The 18965-nt window shown below is 35.6% G+C and overlaps 1 protein-coding gene across 21 annotated transcripts in view; it reads right to left on the reverse strand.

Moving 5' to 3' along the window:
- Positions 1-18965, reverse strand: part of Foxp (forkhead box P) — a 262057-nt gene that overhangs the window by 12027 nt on the left and 231065 nt on the right. For 15 of the 21 annotated variants that reach the window (XM_070294690.1, XM_070294688.1, XM_070294695.1 and 12 more), the window contains 10 exons: positions 12179-12757; positions 11817-11879; positions 10276-10525; positions 8516-8623; positions 8219-8393; positions 6510-6696; positions 5029-5326; positions 4069-4137; positions 2274-2350; positions 1687-1788 (listed from right to left, as the gene is read on the reverse strand). In XM_070294690.1, coding sequence (XP_070150791.1) covers positions 1687-1788; positions 2274-2350; positions 4069-4137; positions 5029-5326; positions 6510-6696; positions 8219-8393; positions 8516-8623; positions 10276-10525; positions 11817-11879; positions 12179-12757 — 1908 coding nt within the window. Of the gene's footprint in view, positions 1-1686; positions 1789-2273; positions 2351-3290; positions 3336-4068; positions 4138-5028; positions 5327-6509; positions 6697-8218; positions 8394-8515; positions 8624-10275; positions 10526-11816; positions 11880-12178; positions 12758-18965 lie in introns of all 21 variants that reach the window. The other 6 variants (XM_070294689.1, XM_070294696.1, XM_070294691.1 and 3 more) reach the window with 4 other exon arrangements.

The following is an 18965-nucleotide window of genomic DNA, read 5'->3' on the forward strand; positions in this document are numbered from 1 at the left end:
GGTATTTCTTTCAGGTGGCAGCCAAAGAGGAAATCCGCAATGCGTGTGTGACATACATAAAACAATAATACAATAAATACAGAAAGTCTAATTAACTGATAATCAATAATAATTATAACGCGATATCTACTAAGAATAAAAACAATGACGATGATGATGATGATGATGATGTCAATGATGATGATGAGCGCTGTTAGCACAAAAGGAAATTGGCAATGAGATCGCGACGTTGAAGCCCGCAAGAGGATATAATGAACCAAAATGATTAATCGAAAGAGATACGATTTGTGGCATTCCTTTATCGTTAATGCACAGCTAGTCATCTAAATCTAGGGGCAACGACAACAATTATTCATGCCGCAGGGCCGAATAAAATTAACAGGGCTGTGCCCGCTGACGTATTAGCCGCCAAGACGTCGTCTTCAGTGTGTAGATCTCGCTCTAAACTCTGCTCTGCTCTCCACCTGGTAAACCTGTTTTCGCGTCTTTATGTCTTCATGTACACATAACCATGCGAGGCGAAGCGTCATGGCAAACGTCGATTACTTTCACGCGCACTCGCACACACGCAAAGAAAAACGCACGCGCGCAAACATTCTTGCCAACAAGCGAATTGTCACGTCGGCTTACGAATCAATCATGAACCATCGGCACGTTATATTCCGTTATTTTCCCGAAAAATCATGTGGAATTTTGATTATTGATCTGCGACGTTTAGTCAACGTTTTGGATTGAGTAAATAATTATACATTGATAAAAGTGATGATAAATGTATAATTATTTTCGAAATATGTATTTTTTATGTTAAAATTAAACAATTCATGAAATATCTAGTAAACGCATTTGCTATTATTTAATATGTTTTCACAGATGCAAAAACATTAATTCTACAAGCATTTTATATATTTTATATACATTTTTTTCCAAAAGTTACATTAACAGCAGATTTATTTCTAAGAATTAAATAAATTGACAATATATGTCTATAAAATATATATATATTATTAATGCAATAATCGCAGTAATATTTACTCTTAATTTAAATGCTTGATTTAATGCATACTGTTATTCTGACACGCGATGTGTTATCGAGTGGTGTGTGAGTAAAAAAAAAAATAGGGAAGAATATAATGATAGATGGCTCATAATGACTCATAATATGTCATATTTCACATGTTACCAGTTCTTCTTCCTATTCAAGAAAGCAACACAACTATCATTACCAACTGCTCTGCCCGGTACGTCACTTAGCCTGTTAATTCAAATCAATATATATAATTATCCGAGATTTTCGAAAGTTCGTACCCTTTCTGGTTAAGCGTATTTAGCTTAACCAGCTTTATTCTTGCGACTCCCTTTACACAAGTAGATTCACATTAAATTCAGCCAGTTAAAGAAGAGTTATTTCCACTTTGTCGCTATTAAAGAATTACATTTAACACACATATATATATCGCGGTGTTTTTAATGGAAAATATATATTAAAACTACTACAAAAAAAAAAAAAAGAATTTTTACTGAGATATTTTATATTTTGTATAAATAAATAACTGTAAAAATGAAAAAATAAAAGAAATATATTTTGAATATCTTGATCATCAAATTAAAAGTTATTATTCATTTGTTTATCATTTTTTTCATTTTAAAAGACAATTGTAATTAAATTATTAAAATTATAAGATATACCTTCCACGTTGCTGCGTTGCGCCGGAAGTAGCAGAATGTATTTTGGAACCAGTTGTAAATTTCATTGAGCGTCAGCTGCTTCTCGGGAGATTCAATGATGGACTATGAAAAGAGCAACATTAGAATTATATCAACTTTTTCGATTTTTATTTAAAACAAATTTCACAATCAAAGTATTTAAATAAAATTACAAATAAGAATTTTTTCCATCAATAAAATTTTCACTTTTGCATTTCGATGTTATATAATAATTTGAAAAAATATTATAATTTTCTAATAAAATATGATAAATCAAATATGCTAAATAATCAAATACATTTTATATTGCATCTAGATAATTACGAAGCATAATAATTTTTAACATAAAACCTTATTAAATTATACCAATATTTAATGTTATGTTTACAATGAAAAAACTGGAAAATAATTCTTAATGTATTTAAGAAATTATTGAAATAATGGTAATAATACGATGCATTCATTTTGTTGCTAGAGAAAATCCCGCAATAATTCCAATAATGTTAATACAATATGATGAGAAAATGTGATATCCGGAGGATCCTTTGGTAATTTTATTAACCACTCACCTGCCGAATTAAGGATGCATACGTGAATGGTGGTCTGACATCTGCATTCTTGTAGAATTCCCTATTTCGTTGAATTTCTGAAACCGGACGCAACAAATTTCATTTACCCTATATATTATTAAAATTTGCGCTAAAGGGAAGCTCTAATATTCTTGTTATCGATAACAAGTAATTATATCATGATTATTTCTTTACACAAAAAGATTTAAACAATGGAATCACAACAAACAAGCAAAGCCGTTGTGCTGATCATATAAAATTACGATAAAAAAAGATCTTGTCTTTAAACGCCAAATAAACTAAACTGCATGTATCATTTATTTCTCGCACTAAATTGTTTTACTCAAAACGGTTTTAAACTTTTTTAGCAATGGATTTCTAAAGAAAATCTAAAATAATGATCACAAATCAATTTAAAATTGTACGTAAAGTATATACTGATGTTAATAAAAAAATAAGACATTTTTATAAAATAATAATAATTTTGGGGATTGTAAAAGTATCTATAAATATCTATAAATGCATGCTTCTGCAAAAAAAAAAAAAAAGTTTTACATAATGTCAGAAAGAGACAATCCAAATTAAAGTTCCTCATAATTTTTTCAATATAGAACCATTTCGTTGACGATTTTATTAATTGAATATATATTATAATATTAATTTCTATTTTTGTATTAAAATTTGCATCAATAATAAAATGTGTATACATATATTTGCTAGAAATAAAAATGGTGTAAACATATGGATCGCCTTTTTCGCGTGTAAAGAAAAGCAATTGAAAAATTATGAAGTATGATCAATCGATTTATTCAGTCCCAAATATTTTCATGGGATTTTGGAATATTCACAATCTCAATTGTTTTAGGAATTATCAGCGAAATTAGAAAAATGCAGTGCTACGAAGATGCGAAGATGAAGATAAAGAAGGGAAATGAGCTCTCATGCAGGGTGCACATCTTCCCACAAGAAAATCTTTAAGCCACAAAAGAGGGAGCGTGGAAAGTAGGTTGACAGTACCTTGTTGGACGTCAAGGCCAGCACGCTCCAGCATGTAGGGCAGCCCTACACGGTGGGGAGGGCGGGCAGCACAAGAGATAAGGAAACAACAAAAGCATCAATAAGAAGGAGGTTCGAACTGGCGGATGTAAGAATTTATTTTTTATCTTATTTCATTTTTCTCATCGCATAAAATTCCTTCCATCTCTCTCTACGCCTATACTCATCCTACATGGCCAACAAGGTGTCGAACACTGTCGCATCACGTGACACAGTCGCTACCATAAGTAATCTGTGCGTGTGGTACAATTTACGACAGGAAAAGGCACGAGATCAAGAGAGGACCGTAAAGAGCACTTGCTACAGGATCGGTATTTTTCATTTTATTTCGTCAGAGTGAGAATGAATCTCTGCGACGAACCTCGAAATACCAAAAGTAGATAATTCATGTGATTAACTTATTGTACGTGGAATTAAAAAATCTCGTACATTTCTCATACAATTATATTATTTACACAAGAAGTAATTAAGAAAAATTAGACAATGTTTTCAACATTTAATATCATACTCTCTCCTTTTTATTTTTCATGCTTTCTTCGATTGAATAATACTTATTAATTATTTATATGTTTAAGCAATATATCTTTTTCTGCTAAACATATATTTGTATTTTTAGAAATATAATTTCTCTTATTAATAATTTAATAAGAGAATTTTATATATTACAAATGAAAATTTTTTCATGAGATGGTATTTCGAAGCTCGCATCACTCCGAATATGATCTTGTATTATCGTTACCTTCGTTAATATCTAATCCAGATCTATCGACGGATACTCTGCGCCTTACAATGCCCTCGTCATACAGTCCTACGAATAGTATTCAATTTCTGAATTGTCATTTCTTTCTTTTCACCTTTCTTTGAGACGATATTAATCCACTTCCAAGGTTTTATTGTATGCATTTCAAATATAAAGCTATATGTTCGGAAAATGGTCATGTCGAAAATATTTTAACTAGAAATTATTTGCATTGTATATAATATGACTGTAGTACATATAATACGTACCTATAAATAAACAAAATATGAACCATACAACAAAACGTCAGATTAAAAAAAAGACATTTAATTAAAAATATATTAATGTCACTAAATTCTAATTAATAAGCAATATAACTGTGTATATATATAAATATACCTCGTAAACATATATTATATTAAATAAATTTTAATAATTAATAATTTTAATAATTAATTAAACAACATTATTTGACAGAGAATATTCAGAGAAAACAAGAGTGTGATATTATATATCTGTCTCCCTCTATATATTACATACAGTTGAATTTGAAAGTATGATTAATGAAACATTAAAGAATTTTTTTCAAAATCCGCATTTTTTTTTTTTTAAGTTTTACATATCAATTTTTATTACTAATCATGAGCGGCTAATGAAATATACTATATATTGTGTTAATATTTCAGCATATTTACTATGTGTGCAAATACAATATAAATATAAAGTTTATCTTCTCATTAATAAAAAGAGATAATTTTTAATCAACCATTTTCCTTGAAATAGGTAAAACGGAAGAGCTTTTGGAAAATTGATTTTGTTACAACAAAATTGATGTTGATAACGCAAAATATACGATTCTGATCCCTATTATGCCTAATTATTCGCAGACTCTATCTCTAATCTCACCTCTTATTGTTAAACGACATCGTTGAAGATTAAGAGATGGAAAGACGACCTTACCTCCTGCCAAAGAAAGAGCTGATTTGTCGCTGATGCGCCGTCTAATTGGACCAGCCATGCTTGGCATGCTGCCGGGCATATTGGGCATCGGCGGTAAACCGGACATGTTAGGTATGGTCGGTAGTGGCGGTATCGGAGCACCACCAGCCGATGGGGGTAGTTGACCACCGCCGGGTGACCTCACGGCGGACACCAGAGCGGACATGGACACCGGTGATACCTGAGAGACTCCGAAGTTAGGTGGCGGCTGACTCATCAGCGCAGTGGAAAAATTCAGCTTTGGTAAATTCGAGCCCGTCTGAAACAAAGTTTATAAAATGTAAAACAAAGCCAAGGACAGCGATAATGTAAGTATAAGCAATGTATAGAATTTTAATCAATTTGAGGGTTCACAGATATCGATTGGATATCTCCTCAGTATTATAATGAGTCGCGAGTTGCAGATAATTTGACTCTTTGTTCAATTATACGCGTTAAATTAAGAATCACACTAATTAAAAGATTAAAATCTTTAAAAGTCCTTTTTCATTAATTTCACGATAATGTGTACGTCCGAAGCGTTTACGCAATGCAATGAAAATATCTTATTACATATCGCAATGATGTACAATCTTTACGATGTATATGAACTGTACGAGCAATCCGATCTTCGTAACGCTATCACTCATACAGCCGCGTTAAAATAATTAAACCGTCGGCCGTCGGGCGTTGTCGCTGGCGAAGGGCTAATGCGATATTGGTATTCTCCGACTGCCCAACTTGTTAGGGGTTTTAATTAAGGCGATATAAAATCACCACGGCTCCGATGAATTATTAATGCAAACTTTATGTATAAATTAGCACTCGACTCGGCGGCGCGTTAAAACTGAAACTCGCGTTGTTGTTAGCGGGCCCGCGAGGAGATCGTAAAATCTTCCAACGAGCTGGTCTGTCGTGAAAATTCGCCTTTACGATCTTGTAGTGGTGCCACAGCCGGGAAAGTTTACGCGTCGCAGCCGGATCGTTTTTCCGGATTCGGCTTTCAATATCCATTCTAAAGCGTACCCTTAAGTATATTATAATTGTAGCTTATATAAAATGGAAACTTTGTGTTGTTTTAAATATCATAACATTATAATAATTGATTTTTAAATTCACGGTAAAACAAATAACAAGATTATCAATTGTCTCTCAAAGACAATTAATTTATTTTTAAAAATTTTCTATAAGAAGTTTATAAAAATATTTAACAGCAGTATTTATAGATGATTAACAATATTTTGATACTTTTGATAATTTGCAATATTTAGAATAGAATCGCATTAATTTTAACAGTTAATAATAAATCGAAGACATTGAATATTTGTCTCTCTCTAGAATAAAATCTATTATATTTTAATTTCAAATATGTTTTTGTAAAAATTTAGATTGTTGCAGAATAAATTGGCGTTCTAGTTATTATTCTAGTTATTATATAATACAGTATAAAGAAAAAAACTTACCGATGATTCGGATGATTTTGGTGGTTCTGGAGAAGCCATCTGTTTCGCCATATGTAGATGATGCATCATAGCACCTAATCGATCTCGTTCTTTTTGCAATTGAATTTCTAGCTGTGATACTACTTGCATCTGAACCCTGGCTTGCGCTGTCGATCGATCGTCCAACGTGTGTTCTGTATTTAAGTGTCTGCAATATTTCACAACCGATCAATTACAACTTATTGTTAGTATTCAATACGTTGCGGTTTTAAAATTGATGCAATCATAAATACCACAGTATTAGATATATACTAAGAAAGAACTAAGAAAGCAAATATGATATGCTTATAATATATATTTTAACATCGCCATCATCTATCCTCCATCCAACCTTCCTGTTAAATTGGATTAAATGATAAAAAAGAGACACGACCGCGATAAAACCATGTATAAAATTGAATTAAAATAAATAAATTATATTAAGTATCGTTACATTTATATTTCATACATATTTTATTTCAAGTTATATTACATTTTAGTATAATCTATTTCTCATCTCGTGTCGCGTATATAAAAATTTGAATAGTCTTTAATACGATTTAATTTTGGGATATTTGATTGAAAATTATATGATATTCTTATAGCAGCTTATCTTTATCGAGGAAACCACAAAAAAGCAATGAAGATATAGCCACGCAATTATCTTGCAAGAGCTGCGAACAAATTCTTCCGTCAGAAAGCCACGAAAAATCCCGGACACGTAACGCTTCCATTCTCCAGCCACAAGGGACCCGTTCCCTCACCACCCCAGGAGACGGCAGGACAGAAAATTAAGCTTCGCCGCGTCGTAGGGACAGGGATGGGGGTGCCAACAAGATTCCGTATTTAAGAATTTCCGTAATCCTTCTTCGTCGACGAAACGGACGGCTGTATCGACGAGGAGTGAGGAGAATGGTGAGGAGTGGGTTGGTCGGTTAAGAACGAAGATGCGGGAAGGTCGAGGGAGCTTGAACGGACGAACCGGCGGGAGAGGGAGGGGAGGGGGGAGGCAGAAAGGGATTAGACTGAGGGGCATAACGATGCGGTCGAATGTCGTGAATATTAATGAGACAAAGGTAATTAGCGTTTTTTTTTTTTTTTTTTTTAAGTAACGGCTTGTTTGAGGGAGTTTGCGATCGACGAACTACGTGATTACGAAAGATCCCTCGGCGGGATGGAACTACGGATGGAGCATGCGGTTGCGAAGCTCGAAGTCGATGGGCGAAAGCGTCTGATGTCAATGAGATACGCTGACACGAGCGATTTTTCTACACTTTCTTTACCCCATTCTTCCCAATTTAATTGCTGACTTTATTCGTCCCGTTTCTTCAGTCGTTTATATTCAAAGCGCTTCTTCCATACATTTACTTGTTTGCTCGGAAACAATTTGCCTCGTTAAAATATATCAAATCAGGAACGAGAAAGATTCTGATTTGATTTAACACAAATGGTAAATGTTTCCGTTTCATTGATTTAGATATAAATTACGATAAATTTCTTCGTAAATTTATTCATTAATGAGAAATGTGTTAATATTACGCTGATAAAAATTTATTGTAAACTAGTCAGATTACAAATCGAATTCGCATAAGATTTACGAGCAAAATACTTGGACAATGGTGTATAATTCTTAAATGTCAGAAATACAATTAAAACAGATCATATATGAAAAATTGATTAGTAAAACTCACTTAAGGAATGCTTGATAGTCTTCACAAATTACTTCACAGCCTGGCCACTTGCAAACCCCATGGCCGTAGAGGGGGTGAACTTTATCGTTGCAGGAAGCGTCCAGCGGTTTCTCATCCATTGGCGTTGTGCCATTCACCTCGGATCGCCGGCTCGAAGCTATCGAATTCAGAATGCCTGCGATAGTTCGGCAAACGAACGTCGCATTCGCAAAAGTAAAACATATAAGCAAGGAGAAATTGGAGTACAAAAATGAGCGAAATCGAGACCGACTGAGAAGCGTGAACTTATTGTTTTACCATTCAATCCGGAGTTGGATTTCGGCACATTGGAATTTTGATGAGATTCCGGGGTATCTGACGGCTCTGATTTCCATGACGATAGATTATCATTTGGTGGCAAACCTGCTTGAAATTTAACAAAAGATTATTTGTAAAACTGATTAAGCAAAAAAATTACATTTTTTTTTTTTTATATAACTTATGCGGAAATATTTCTATTATCAGAATCTGTTTTATAAGAAAATTTAATTTCTTAAAAATATAATAAAAATATAATAATATTATCTCAGATTATGGCTTTTGATTTAAACAAAACGTACATTATAGATATCTAAATGAGTATAAAAATAATATTTATAGCATAATGATGTTTGGCGCGTATCTCGAAGCAGTCACGTGTGAAGCAAACATGCGTGCGGACGAGAAACGAAGCTACGCGCCAGACGAGGAGGCATACGAGGAATATAAGAATACGGACATGCGAGATGGAACAGTGAAATTAAACGAACAGATAGTTATATTTGAGAGATGAAGAAAACAGAAACGAGACAAAGCGATCAAATGGAATAAGAGTCAAGGATGGTGGGCAAGTTTGTTTCACACGTGAACTATCGAATTTTCGAAGTAACTGGCATATCACGGCTGCTATTTCGCAAACGGTCCTTCCTACATTTTACTTATATACAATGTATATATACATGTACATATACACCCGTTAGAAAGAAAAACATCACCGGAGCGAGTACCGACGTAATCGAAACACTTCTACGTGGAAAGCTTTGCCCAGGGTGAAATGGAAAGCAAGAAAGGGAGACAGTGAGAATGTGTGGAAGCAAGAGAGAGGAAGTGAGAACTGAGAGATATCAAGACAGAAAAGGGGAGGAAGAGATAGAGAGATGCGTATAGGCTCAAAAGGGTTTGATAGAATAGTGGATCGTTTTAGTTTAAACCAAGGAGATGCCTCCAACATCAGAGCTTACCTTCGAATTCGTCTTTGCACACGTGCTGCCGATCACACGTGACTCCTACGGTAGCGTGTTATACGTCGCTGCAAATACATGCGTGTGTTTTGTTGTGACATGTGACCGACCGTCTTTGTGATGCTTACGCGAATTCTTCTATGTTTGAATGATGCATCCGTGTTAGAATATATAAAAGCGTAATAACGCGATCTATTATATACGTTTGCATAATCCCTTTATCACGAACGTGAGCATGTGTTAGAAACATTACCTTCCTCATGATTGATTGTGAGATATATACTGACGCTGAGTGTGAGTATATGTGCAAGATATTAAAATAATTATCAATGAGTATTATTTTTAACAAAATTGTTCATGTTTTTGTAATGTGTAAATATCTTCACTTAATCAAAAAATAAGAAAAATTCTTAAACCAGCTCTTTAGAATAATTCATCGCATTTCATATATATAAACTATCGGAGATCCATAATATTTTATTAAGATAGAACTTCATAATAGAAGAAATTTACAAATTATTTTACGTTAGTTCTGAATGCATCATATCATGTATGATATTCCTTATAATTTTATTCAATACTGATCAAGATGTAATAAAATAATAATATAATTATCAATATTACAAAAATTCTATTATTCTTGAGGAATGTTTATAATTTTGAATATATTACATTTTTATTGTAATCATTTTATATATTTGCAAAATTCTCTATCAATATTAGTAACATTTAAATCTCTTTGACTACTAAATGTCCGAAAATCTTTAATCAAGCATTTTGATTAAAGTATATAAATACCTGAAGAAGGATTGTGGCCTTGAAGGCTCAGCCCTTGTTGCAACAGATATTGCCTCTGTGTTATTTGCAATTGCTGTATCAACTGCTGCTGCTGAATCGCTAGTTGTTGGAGAGGCGCCGATGCCTTCTTCTTGTCTGCCGTTTGCAATAAATGCGTCTGTTGAAATAAATTTAGCTGCAACTGTTCTTGCAGTTGCTGCATCGCTTGCTCCAATTGTTTTTTATTGAGTTCCGCAAGTTGATACTGATGCTGAAATAAAATAGATTCCGCTTTGTCCAAATATGTGTATCACGTTGTCAAATATTATACTAATTACAGCAGATCTCATAAATTTTCCATATAATATTTCTTAAAGGTTAAAAGATCGAAACAATTAATTATGAATCAAATGGTATCGTCGGCGGTTTATTATTAAATGTCAGGAAAGTGAACATTTCATTCCAGCCAAATTAGTTGGCCGAAATAAAAAGCAAAGGAAAAAAGGGCGAAGGCGGCACTTGCGTCTTGGAATGATGAATAAATCACGGGCGCAGATAATTCGCGGCACCAAGGGGCCAAGAAGATAGAGGGCAGTTGATGGGCACCTCGAAGACAAACAACGAGACACAACGGCTGATGGCGATGCTTAATTGCTTACCTCATCCTCTAGAATAGCCCCCTCCGCCTATTTCATTTCTCAGTCTCTGGTACGCCTCGAGGATATTTTAAAACAAACTTCGAGGTACACGCTCTCTTTATTATATTACTATAAATTGCACGATTAATGAGCGCAAACACGTTGATAAGCATTTTCTGTATTCATGTTAAGCGACATATGATTTTTTATACATATTTCATATTTCTTTTGTATTTCATGCACCTTTTTTCCGTAATTATAAATTCTGATGATAATTAATAGATCTCCAAGTAAATTTTTTATTTGCATACGTTTATTTGTTATTACTAATCAAATTTTATATAAACATTTACGTTATGGCTTTATTAATCCATCTTCCGACAGTTATTGAGCAAAATATGACAAACATGTCCGACTCAAAGTCTTACACACTTTCTTCATTGAAGAATAATTTCTGCTATACAATAAACCACGTGATGCGATATAAAAAATATTTGTTGTCGAATGCGTAGATATTTTTGAAAAAGAATATCAGAGTGCTTATTGGATCGCAGGCGCCAGGATAACATTGAGGCTAGATAGCAAAAGTGGTTCGTGCGACGTGTATTGTTATTGTAACGATATAGAAGGGACTACCTGTTTACACAGACCGAGTATCAACCCTCTCGCTACAGCATCGAAGTTCCCGGCAGTTCTGTCAGCCACGAATTGCGCGTACACCGAAATTCAAAACCTCTTTCAAGATTTGCTTTCTCACAAAAGTGTCTCTTGTGTGTTTCCATCTCGTTTATTTGTCAAGAATAAAGAATTTTATTTAAAATTTGTCAGTTATGATGATCGCAGTGTCTCATAGTGCAGTATAAAGCCTCTTTCCTTTTGTGAAATTTTCTACGATACGAAAAAAAGATTAGAAATTTCACTTACGTTTTTTAAAGAAGAGAAGTAGCCGAAACGTTCCTGATTAGATGCATGATCGGAAGATGAATCCTGTAATTGAACGATATTTAAATAAAGCGATGATAAAATATAAAGATGAAAGATGTAAGAAGTGAACGCAAAGATTTTGTAAATTGCAAAATTATACGACAAAAGTTAATTTAAGATTAATCGTAACGTCGATATTTAATGATTTAAAAACATTAATCGATCTACTACGTATCTAACATCTAACAACATTTAACAGCAGCATTTAATCTAAAAATCATAGTGAATATTATAGTATAATAAAATTAAAGATTTTTTTCATAAAAAATAAAAAAAAACGATAAAATAAAAAAGATGCTGACCTGATGATGCTGTTGTTGTTGTTGTTGCATGTACAACGTGTGCTGCTGCATAAAGGATTGCAACTGCGTAGGGCTGAGTATGTGTTGTTGCAGCAGCTGTTGCATTTGATGGAGGCCGCTCGCCGAGCTGAGCATCATCTGTGAGGGAGTCTGCGACGGCGGTGCCCCTGGCGGGCCACCGGGTGGCGGGCCCTGGGAAGGATTTGGCGGTGAACTCCTCTGCGGGGCTTGCGGGCTCTGATGCGGACTAGGTTGGGGCCCTGGCGCCCCCGAGCTAGGCTGTTGCGACTGCTGCGTGATAATTGGCTGCTTTTGCTGGGTCATGGGTGCTGCTGTCACTACGTGTCCGGCGGGACTGAGCTTCCCATTGCTTTGGTACTCGATGCTAAGATCCTGCTGCTGCTGTTGATCAGCAGCCCCGTTACCGCCGCCGGTCTCCGCAATGTTACCCCTGCCGGAGTCACGATTGCGAGTCGTAGACAGGCGATCCCTATCGCGACAATCGCGATCCCGCGACGAGAAGACACTGTCGCGCGATTGTTGTTGCTGCTGTTTCAGGGCTGCAAACAGCGAAGTAGCCTGAAATACGAAAATGGAGATCGAGAGCTCGATCAAAGGCTGTTGCGAGCTGCCTAGTGGAGAGATGACATTTTATCGTAAAACATCGGCAAGGAGTTACATTTTGAACATCCAGATTTAAACCGGTATTTACGCAGCGACAAATTTTGAGATAAGGAACGAGGGTTAAATGTGAAAGATAGCACAACGCAGAACAGCGGGGGAACTCAGAGCAGCTCCGGGCGGAATATTCATGATATAAATGCCACGTAATGTACATGTGTTAAACTTCTACCGTATTTTGAACAATATTGATCTTATCTAATGGTATTCGAGCGGGCCAGCTCTCGGCTCCGTCATCATTGGCTGGCTCGGAGGAAAAGTCGCTGTTGTCTGAATGACGTCGGTTCGAGTCTCCTCGGCTGTTTACACAGCGGGATTTGTTTTATTAAGTTCTATCATCAAGCAGATTGTCGAGTGTAAAGGCGGAACCGAGCACTCAGCTTCTCTTCCGCTCGTTTCTTGCTGCGAGGGTCTGATCGAGGGTCGAAACTTTCGAGCGCATTCCGAGATGTCTCGATAAGTTCTTCATTATTATATTATTGTATGATATAATGGAACGGCATTAGAGACACGACGTTCTCTAACAAACTTATTACCCGTAATTACCTTAATAAAATGTATCATCATCATCTCTTATGTTTTTATCAAATTTTTCTAACAAAACATAATTATTATAAAATAATTATTTTTATAAAAGATTCAGACAAATTAAACTTGAAAATTAAATTTCGGCAATTATTGCACGTGTATTTAAAAATTTTTAATTCATAAAATAGATTTATATTGTCTCTTATATGAGATGTCGAATTACATAACATCTATCAATTTATTTTTATCAAGATAAATATTTTAAAATAGATGAAAATAATGATGCAAACTGCAAACTATAATAAGATTGATGAGTATATATATATATATATATATGGTATATGTTTGTATATATATATATATGTATATATGTAACAAGTAATTGATTAGAGCGATATATTTATTGCCCTAATTAATTATTTGTTCTTGTAAACATATGTTATATCACGTATAATAGCAAGTAAAGTACAAGACACGTTCAGTTAAAAATATTTCCAATTCGAATGTCCGTTGGCCTCGCACTTCGTGCCTTCGTCGGAGAATCGAATTGCATAACAAACAATCATCACGCAACAAAGTAATTACTACAAACACACGTGTCTTGGAACGCATTGCTTGTGCAAATATTTATCAACCCAAAGATCCAACAGAACAGCAAAACACTTTGTCGAAGACAAGCGAGTATGCGTTTTCCGATGTATTTATCCCGCGAAAATATTCCCTCGCTTTTTTACGTCTTTATGCAGTAAAATTTTTGTCATATCTAATATTACTAAAATATCAAAAGTACCGACTCAATTATATTCCAATCGGTAGAGAAGTTTATAAAACGATGTGTACACTCATCATAAACGTGTTTATAATGTGAAATCATGTTGATAATTATATATGTCACTCTAAAAAAAATTCCACAAAATTCCGTGTATGTTAATATGCAGTAAGTAATTTCGTACGTACATAATTGCGATTGACAGCTGCAAATATTATATAAGAATTAATTTACATAAAAATTATTTATTATTTGTGTTATTAATTTATGCGCCGTATATTAATATAGCGCCATAAATAACGTCATTTTGCGCTATTCGGTTGTGTTGACTAATCGATTTTATACGAACTAGTAAACGTGAGGCTCTCGTTTTTTTGAGTCAAAATATCCTATCGGTCGCGAAAACCAAAGATAAATTTAAAATACGTTTGCCTTTGTGCGCGACGCTACGAAACGATTGTCTCGCGGACGAAAGACCGTGTGTCTCTTGCAAATCCAGCATGCCGAGTCCTATGCTAATCTTATTTGTGTACGATTACGTATGTTTATAACATGCAAAGAAATTCCATGGTGCACGTTATCAGTGTTTAGTCAGGAGCGCCAGCGCGTGGCGTTTCGGAACGATGTCTGTGAGGCAGAGGAAAGAAAGAAAAGGGAAAAGAGGACGGTAAAGAGTCAGAAGGCGATGAAGAAAAACAGAAGAAAAGGCACATCGCTTTGTAGAATTCTGCTCATGTGTCTGAAGCCCTTTGCGAATTCTTGTTTTTTCCGTTATCGTAATCACGAACTCCGTGATTCGCGGCAACTTAAATTTTTCCATTTTTCGTACACCTCTCAATTTTTAATTCATACAATTGTAATCAAATTTAAAATATATATTAATATAGAATATATGTACTCCTGATTATATCGATTATTGATTTGATAAAAAAAAAAATATAAGAAAGCATAGAATTATATTTTCTAATTGCATGGCATTGATATGTAAATAGTAGGAATCAATATTGTTCTAGTTTGAGAAAAAATAACGTTATATTTCTTAATCGCAGAAATAATGCAGTATTGAAAAGTTTCGTTTCTATATATATATATATATATCAAGCAAATCAATCAAATTTCTTTTCTATCACAGTTCCACTCTTGTTTATAAAAATTTCAAGAAATTTAAAATACGACTGTTATATAAATTATCCAAACAAACCTCTATTACCAATAAGTAAAACCATGCGTATTCATTCAAATTGCGAACAATGTCGTTTGCCCACGAAATTAGCGAAATGCGACAATCGGCAGACTTGTTTAATCTACTTTGGCTCATCCTTCATCCTCGCAGTCGTCCTTTAATTCATTAAATGCCAATTTAGCGTCTCTCTCTTAACGAAGAAGCGAAAATATTCTTAAACCGAAACCGCGGAACATCCCGGAAAGGGTTACTCGTTATTCGCGAAAACCTAAGAGTTTTCAGGAAAAAGAGGAGGAGATAAGAGAAAGGGACGATAAAGCTCGACGTGTGTACACGAGGACCAAAGGAAAAAGATATGAGAGTACGGAAGAATGAAAGTATAAGGACCAACGCTGAAGGGCCATCGACTGCAGATAAGAGGGACTCCTAAGACTCTTTTAAGAAAAGGTTAAATAAAGGTCGGAGGCCGCGCTTGTTGTTGGCTGTTCAGATTCCTTCGACCCCTGCCCCTCCCCGCTCTTTCACCCTCGCGGGTACCTCGCGCGTAACGCCACTTATTTGAATCCCGGAGGCTTCCTCGAGTTCAACCCCCCCCCCCCCTCGCGCGGTCTCTCATATCTTTTATATATTAGAATTTTCACCAACGTTTCTCCTCCTCCCCTCTCCCCCCCCCTCCCCGCAAGCTCCGCTCTGTTTACTGTTTGGATTTATTCCTTCCTTCCTTCCTCCTCCTCCATACCGCAGCAACCCCCCGTACCAAAACTCCCATAGCTGTATATGAGCTCCTTATGTACCCTCGTCGTGATACTTTTGATTTTGCTTGTTGCCGAACTTCTATTACGCTTTATCTTTCGTTTCATCTGCTGCAACGAGGGTAGCCGAGATATTTAGACAACTATGACTCATCTATTTTCTATTGGATATCTAATGTACCAACTTTTTTTTTCATAAATATGTGTATTTGTGACTTGACGTTTCTTACTTAGAGACTTAGACATTTCAGTATAATTTATTTTCATCTTTGGTAATTCTCTAAAATAAAGAACAATATTATATGGAATATATCATACAATATCAGAAATGTGATAAAACGAAATTTTCCTTGTACAGTCGCAAGTAACATATTTTTTAGTTTATAATTATCTACTTAATCGTAATATATAATTATTTCAATAATCTACATATAAAATTATATTTGATATCTAATCAGTTTGTAAAAATCATGCATTTTATAAAAAACAAAAGATTACAGCCGTTTAACGATACGATTGTCACGATTTAATAACGGACAATCAACGCCAATCGTTTTATAACTGCTGGGTAGAAAAAGAAAGGATATCAATGTCAGTCGCATCAATGTATAGACGTAAATGAATACAAAACGGGTATCGAAATTTCTGTTGTGTAGGCGATTGTTCGATAGCTGGCGAGTGCCGTGTGCCAAACCGACGGGATATCGTTAGATTTTAAACTCGTTACAAGCACGCTAACAGGAGTGTTTATTCAGCGCGCTTTTCCGCATGTCGACGACACGCGAACTAAACTATGTGCGTCGAGCCTCGTCCAACACGCTTCGCGTATGCACGCTTGCTCGCGTTACAGATGCTTTTGCATGAGAAAAAAACCGTCGCTTAAATCGACACTGGTGCCGACGATCCGCTTGCACAATGAATTCAGATTTAGCTTTTTATATATGCATATTTTGCATCGCAAATATCTGCCTATTTTTCAATCCCCTTCACCGTTTTAACGTAACTGTTTCAAGACCTTCAATAGATCATAACTTTATCATAATTTTTCGTGTTTAAGATCTCATTTAATCTAGATAAAAGTTTCGAAAAAAAAAAAACTATATGTATCAATAATCTAATTTATTTCTTTATAAACTTTATAAATTAAGTTAATAATAAAATTAGTTTCTTATACAAAAATATGACAGATAAAAGATATAAAATCATTATTCTCGAATTAAATTAATTTAAACATATACGGCTTCTATTATATAGAAATAATATCTGAAAATATTCTTAATATGAATAGAATAAGATAGAGATTGTCAAAATTATTATACACATATACGCGATTTCAAGAATTTTACTCGATACCACAGGTTCTTTCAAGATACAAAAAAGGATAATGGAATTAAAAACCGGAAGACCGCGTTTTCAACTGGATTAACACCTGGTCCCCTTATCCGCTTTATCCGCCGGAATACTCTCCTGAGTTTCAGTCGTAGGAGCAAAAAGGGAACAGTAGCGAAGGGCAAAACAAGGGTTGGCGAGGTGTCCCTGTCTCTCGTTTCGTATTCACGCGGTCGCGGGCCAATCAGAAGCGCGTCTCTTTACACCCGACTCCTGTTGACGTTTGTCATAATATTTTAATATTAAATCGCGTTACGGGCAGCCATGCGCTCGCATAATCAGACGTTACTCACTGGCCCGAGTGTGTGTAAGAGTCTTACGAACGTACGTGAGAGGGAGAGTGAAAGAAGGGAGGACGAAGTAGACACGACACGGGTATTCGACGCCCCCATCGTTCCGCGAGAAATGTGGAATACAAATTACCCCGCAGATTCCGACCGACTGTCGCTATCGTCGCCAACTGTTCGAAGAGAGCGAGAATTTAGGGATAATAAATAAAATTGAGGACCACAAAAAGTATTTGTTTTAAATTCGGAGCTTGCTTGTTAAAGATGCAAACAATTTTTCGAGATTCGATGCTTTATATAATATTTCTCATATAATAAACAAATATATTTTTGCAAATTAAGAATTGTTACACATATAGTTTCTAGAACAAATGTCGATCGAACGAATAAAAGTTGTGCAATTAGAGATGTTTTTTCTAGCAAAAGACAGTTCCAATCGTGAAATGTGTGCCCAACTTTGCACTTGCCAACTTCGCGCTGCGTCTAAAACGTCTATATCGGAGAAAATAATCGCTAGAGACGAATCGAATTCAGAAACGCCACTTACGCCCTTTCGGGCCAACGAAGGGACGTCCGCCAATGACTTGACGTGGCTTCTGAAAAGCACGTGCAATATTGAGAGGAATTAACGATTCCGCGGGCGTCCGTTTTGGTCGACGGTCCGACTAACGTTTCACGTGCCCGACTGCGGAAAAGAGAAAAGAGGCAGAATTGCCTGGGCGACGGAGGTGGAGGGTGCGGGCAGACAGGTTTCCTGGGACGATTGACTAGCCATGGCGGATATTTGGAGAATGGCTAGGACCAAGCGGACGGAATGTCTCTGGTCTCAATTGTTAACGGGCTGTGTACATTATAAATGGCCCCGTGATTGGTTCGTCAGCCTCTCAAAAACTCGGACTCATCGCCGTCGACCTCCTCCGCCTTCCCTCCCGGCTCTTTTCCCCCAAGCCTTCGATACCGGAGTTACCTGGTCGTCGCCACTCGTTTCGAAGGTTTATTTTAGTGCAACGACGCGACCAAACGGATCACGATCACGACCCCGGACGAACTTTTATCGGAGCTGATTCTTTCAGTTGACAATGTAGAAACGCCCTTCCATCGGTATCAATTAGTACGATTCGATAACCTTTATTCCGCGGCTCTGTCGTTCCCTTGCAGAGTTTGTCAATCGTCTCATGGCGTCTCGAACATGTCGATC

The sequence above is a fragment of the Polyergus mexicanus genome, unplaced genomic scaffold (assembly GCF_030449975.1).
Source record: "Polyergus mexicanus isolate NDT 795.1 unplaced genomic scaffold, iyPolMexi1.0 SCAF_4, whole genome shotgun sequence".
Lineage (NCBI taxonomy): Eukaryota > Metazoa > Arthropoda > Insecta > Hymenoptera > Formicidae > Polyergus > Polyergus mexicanus.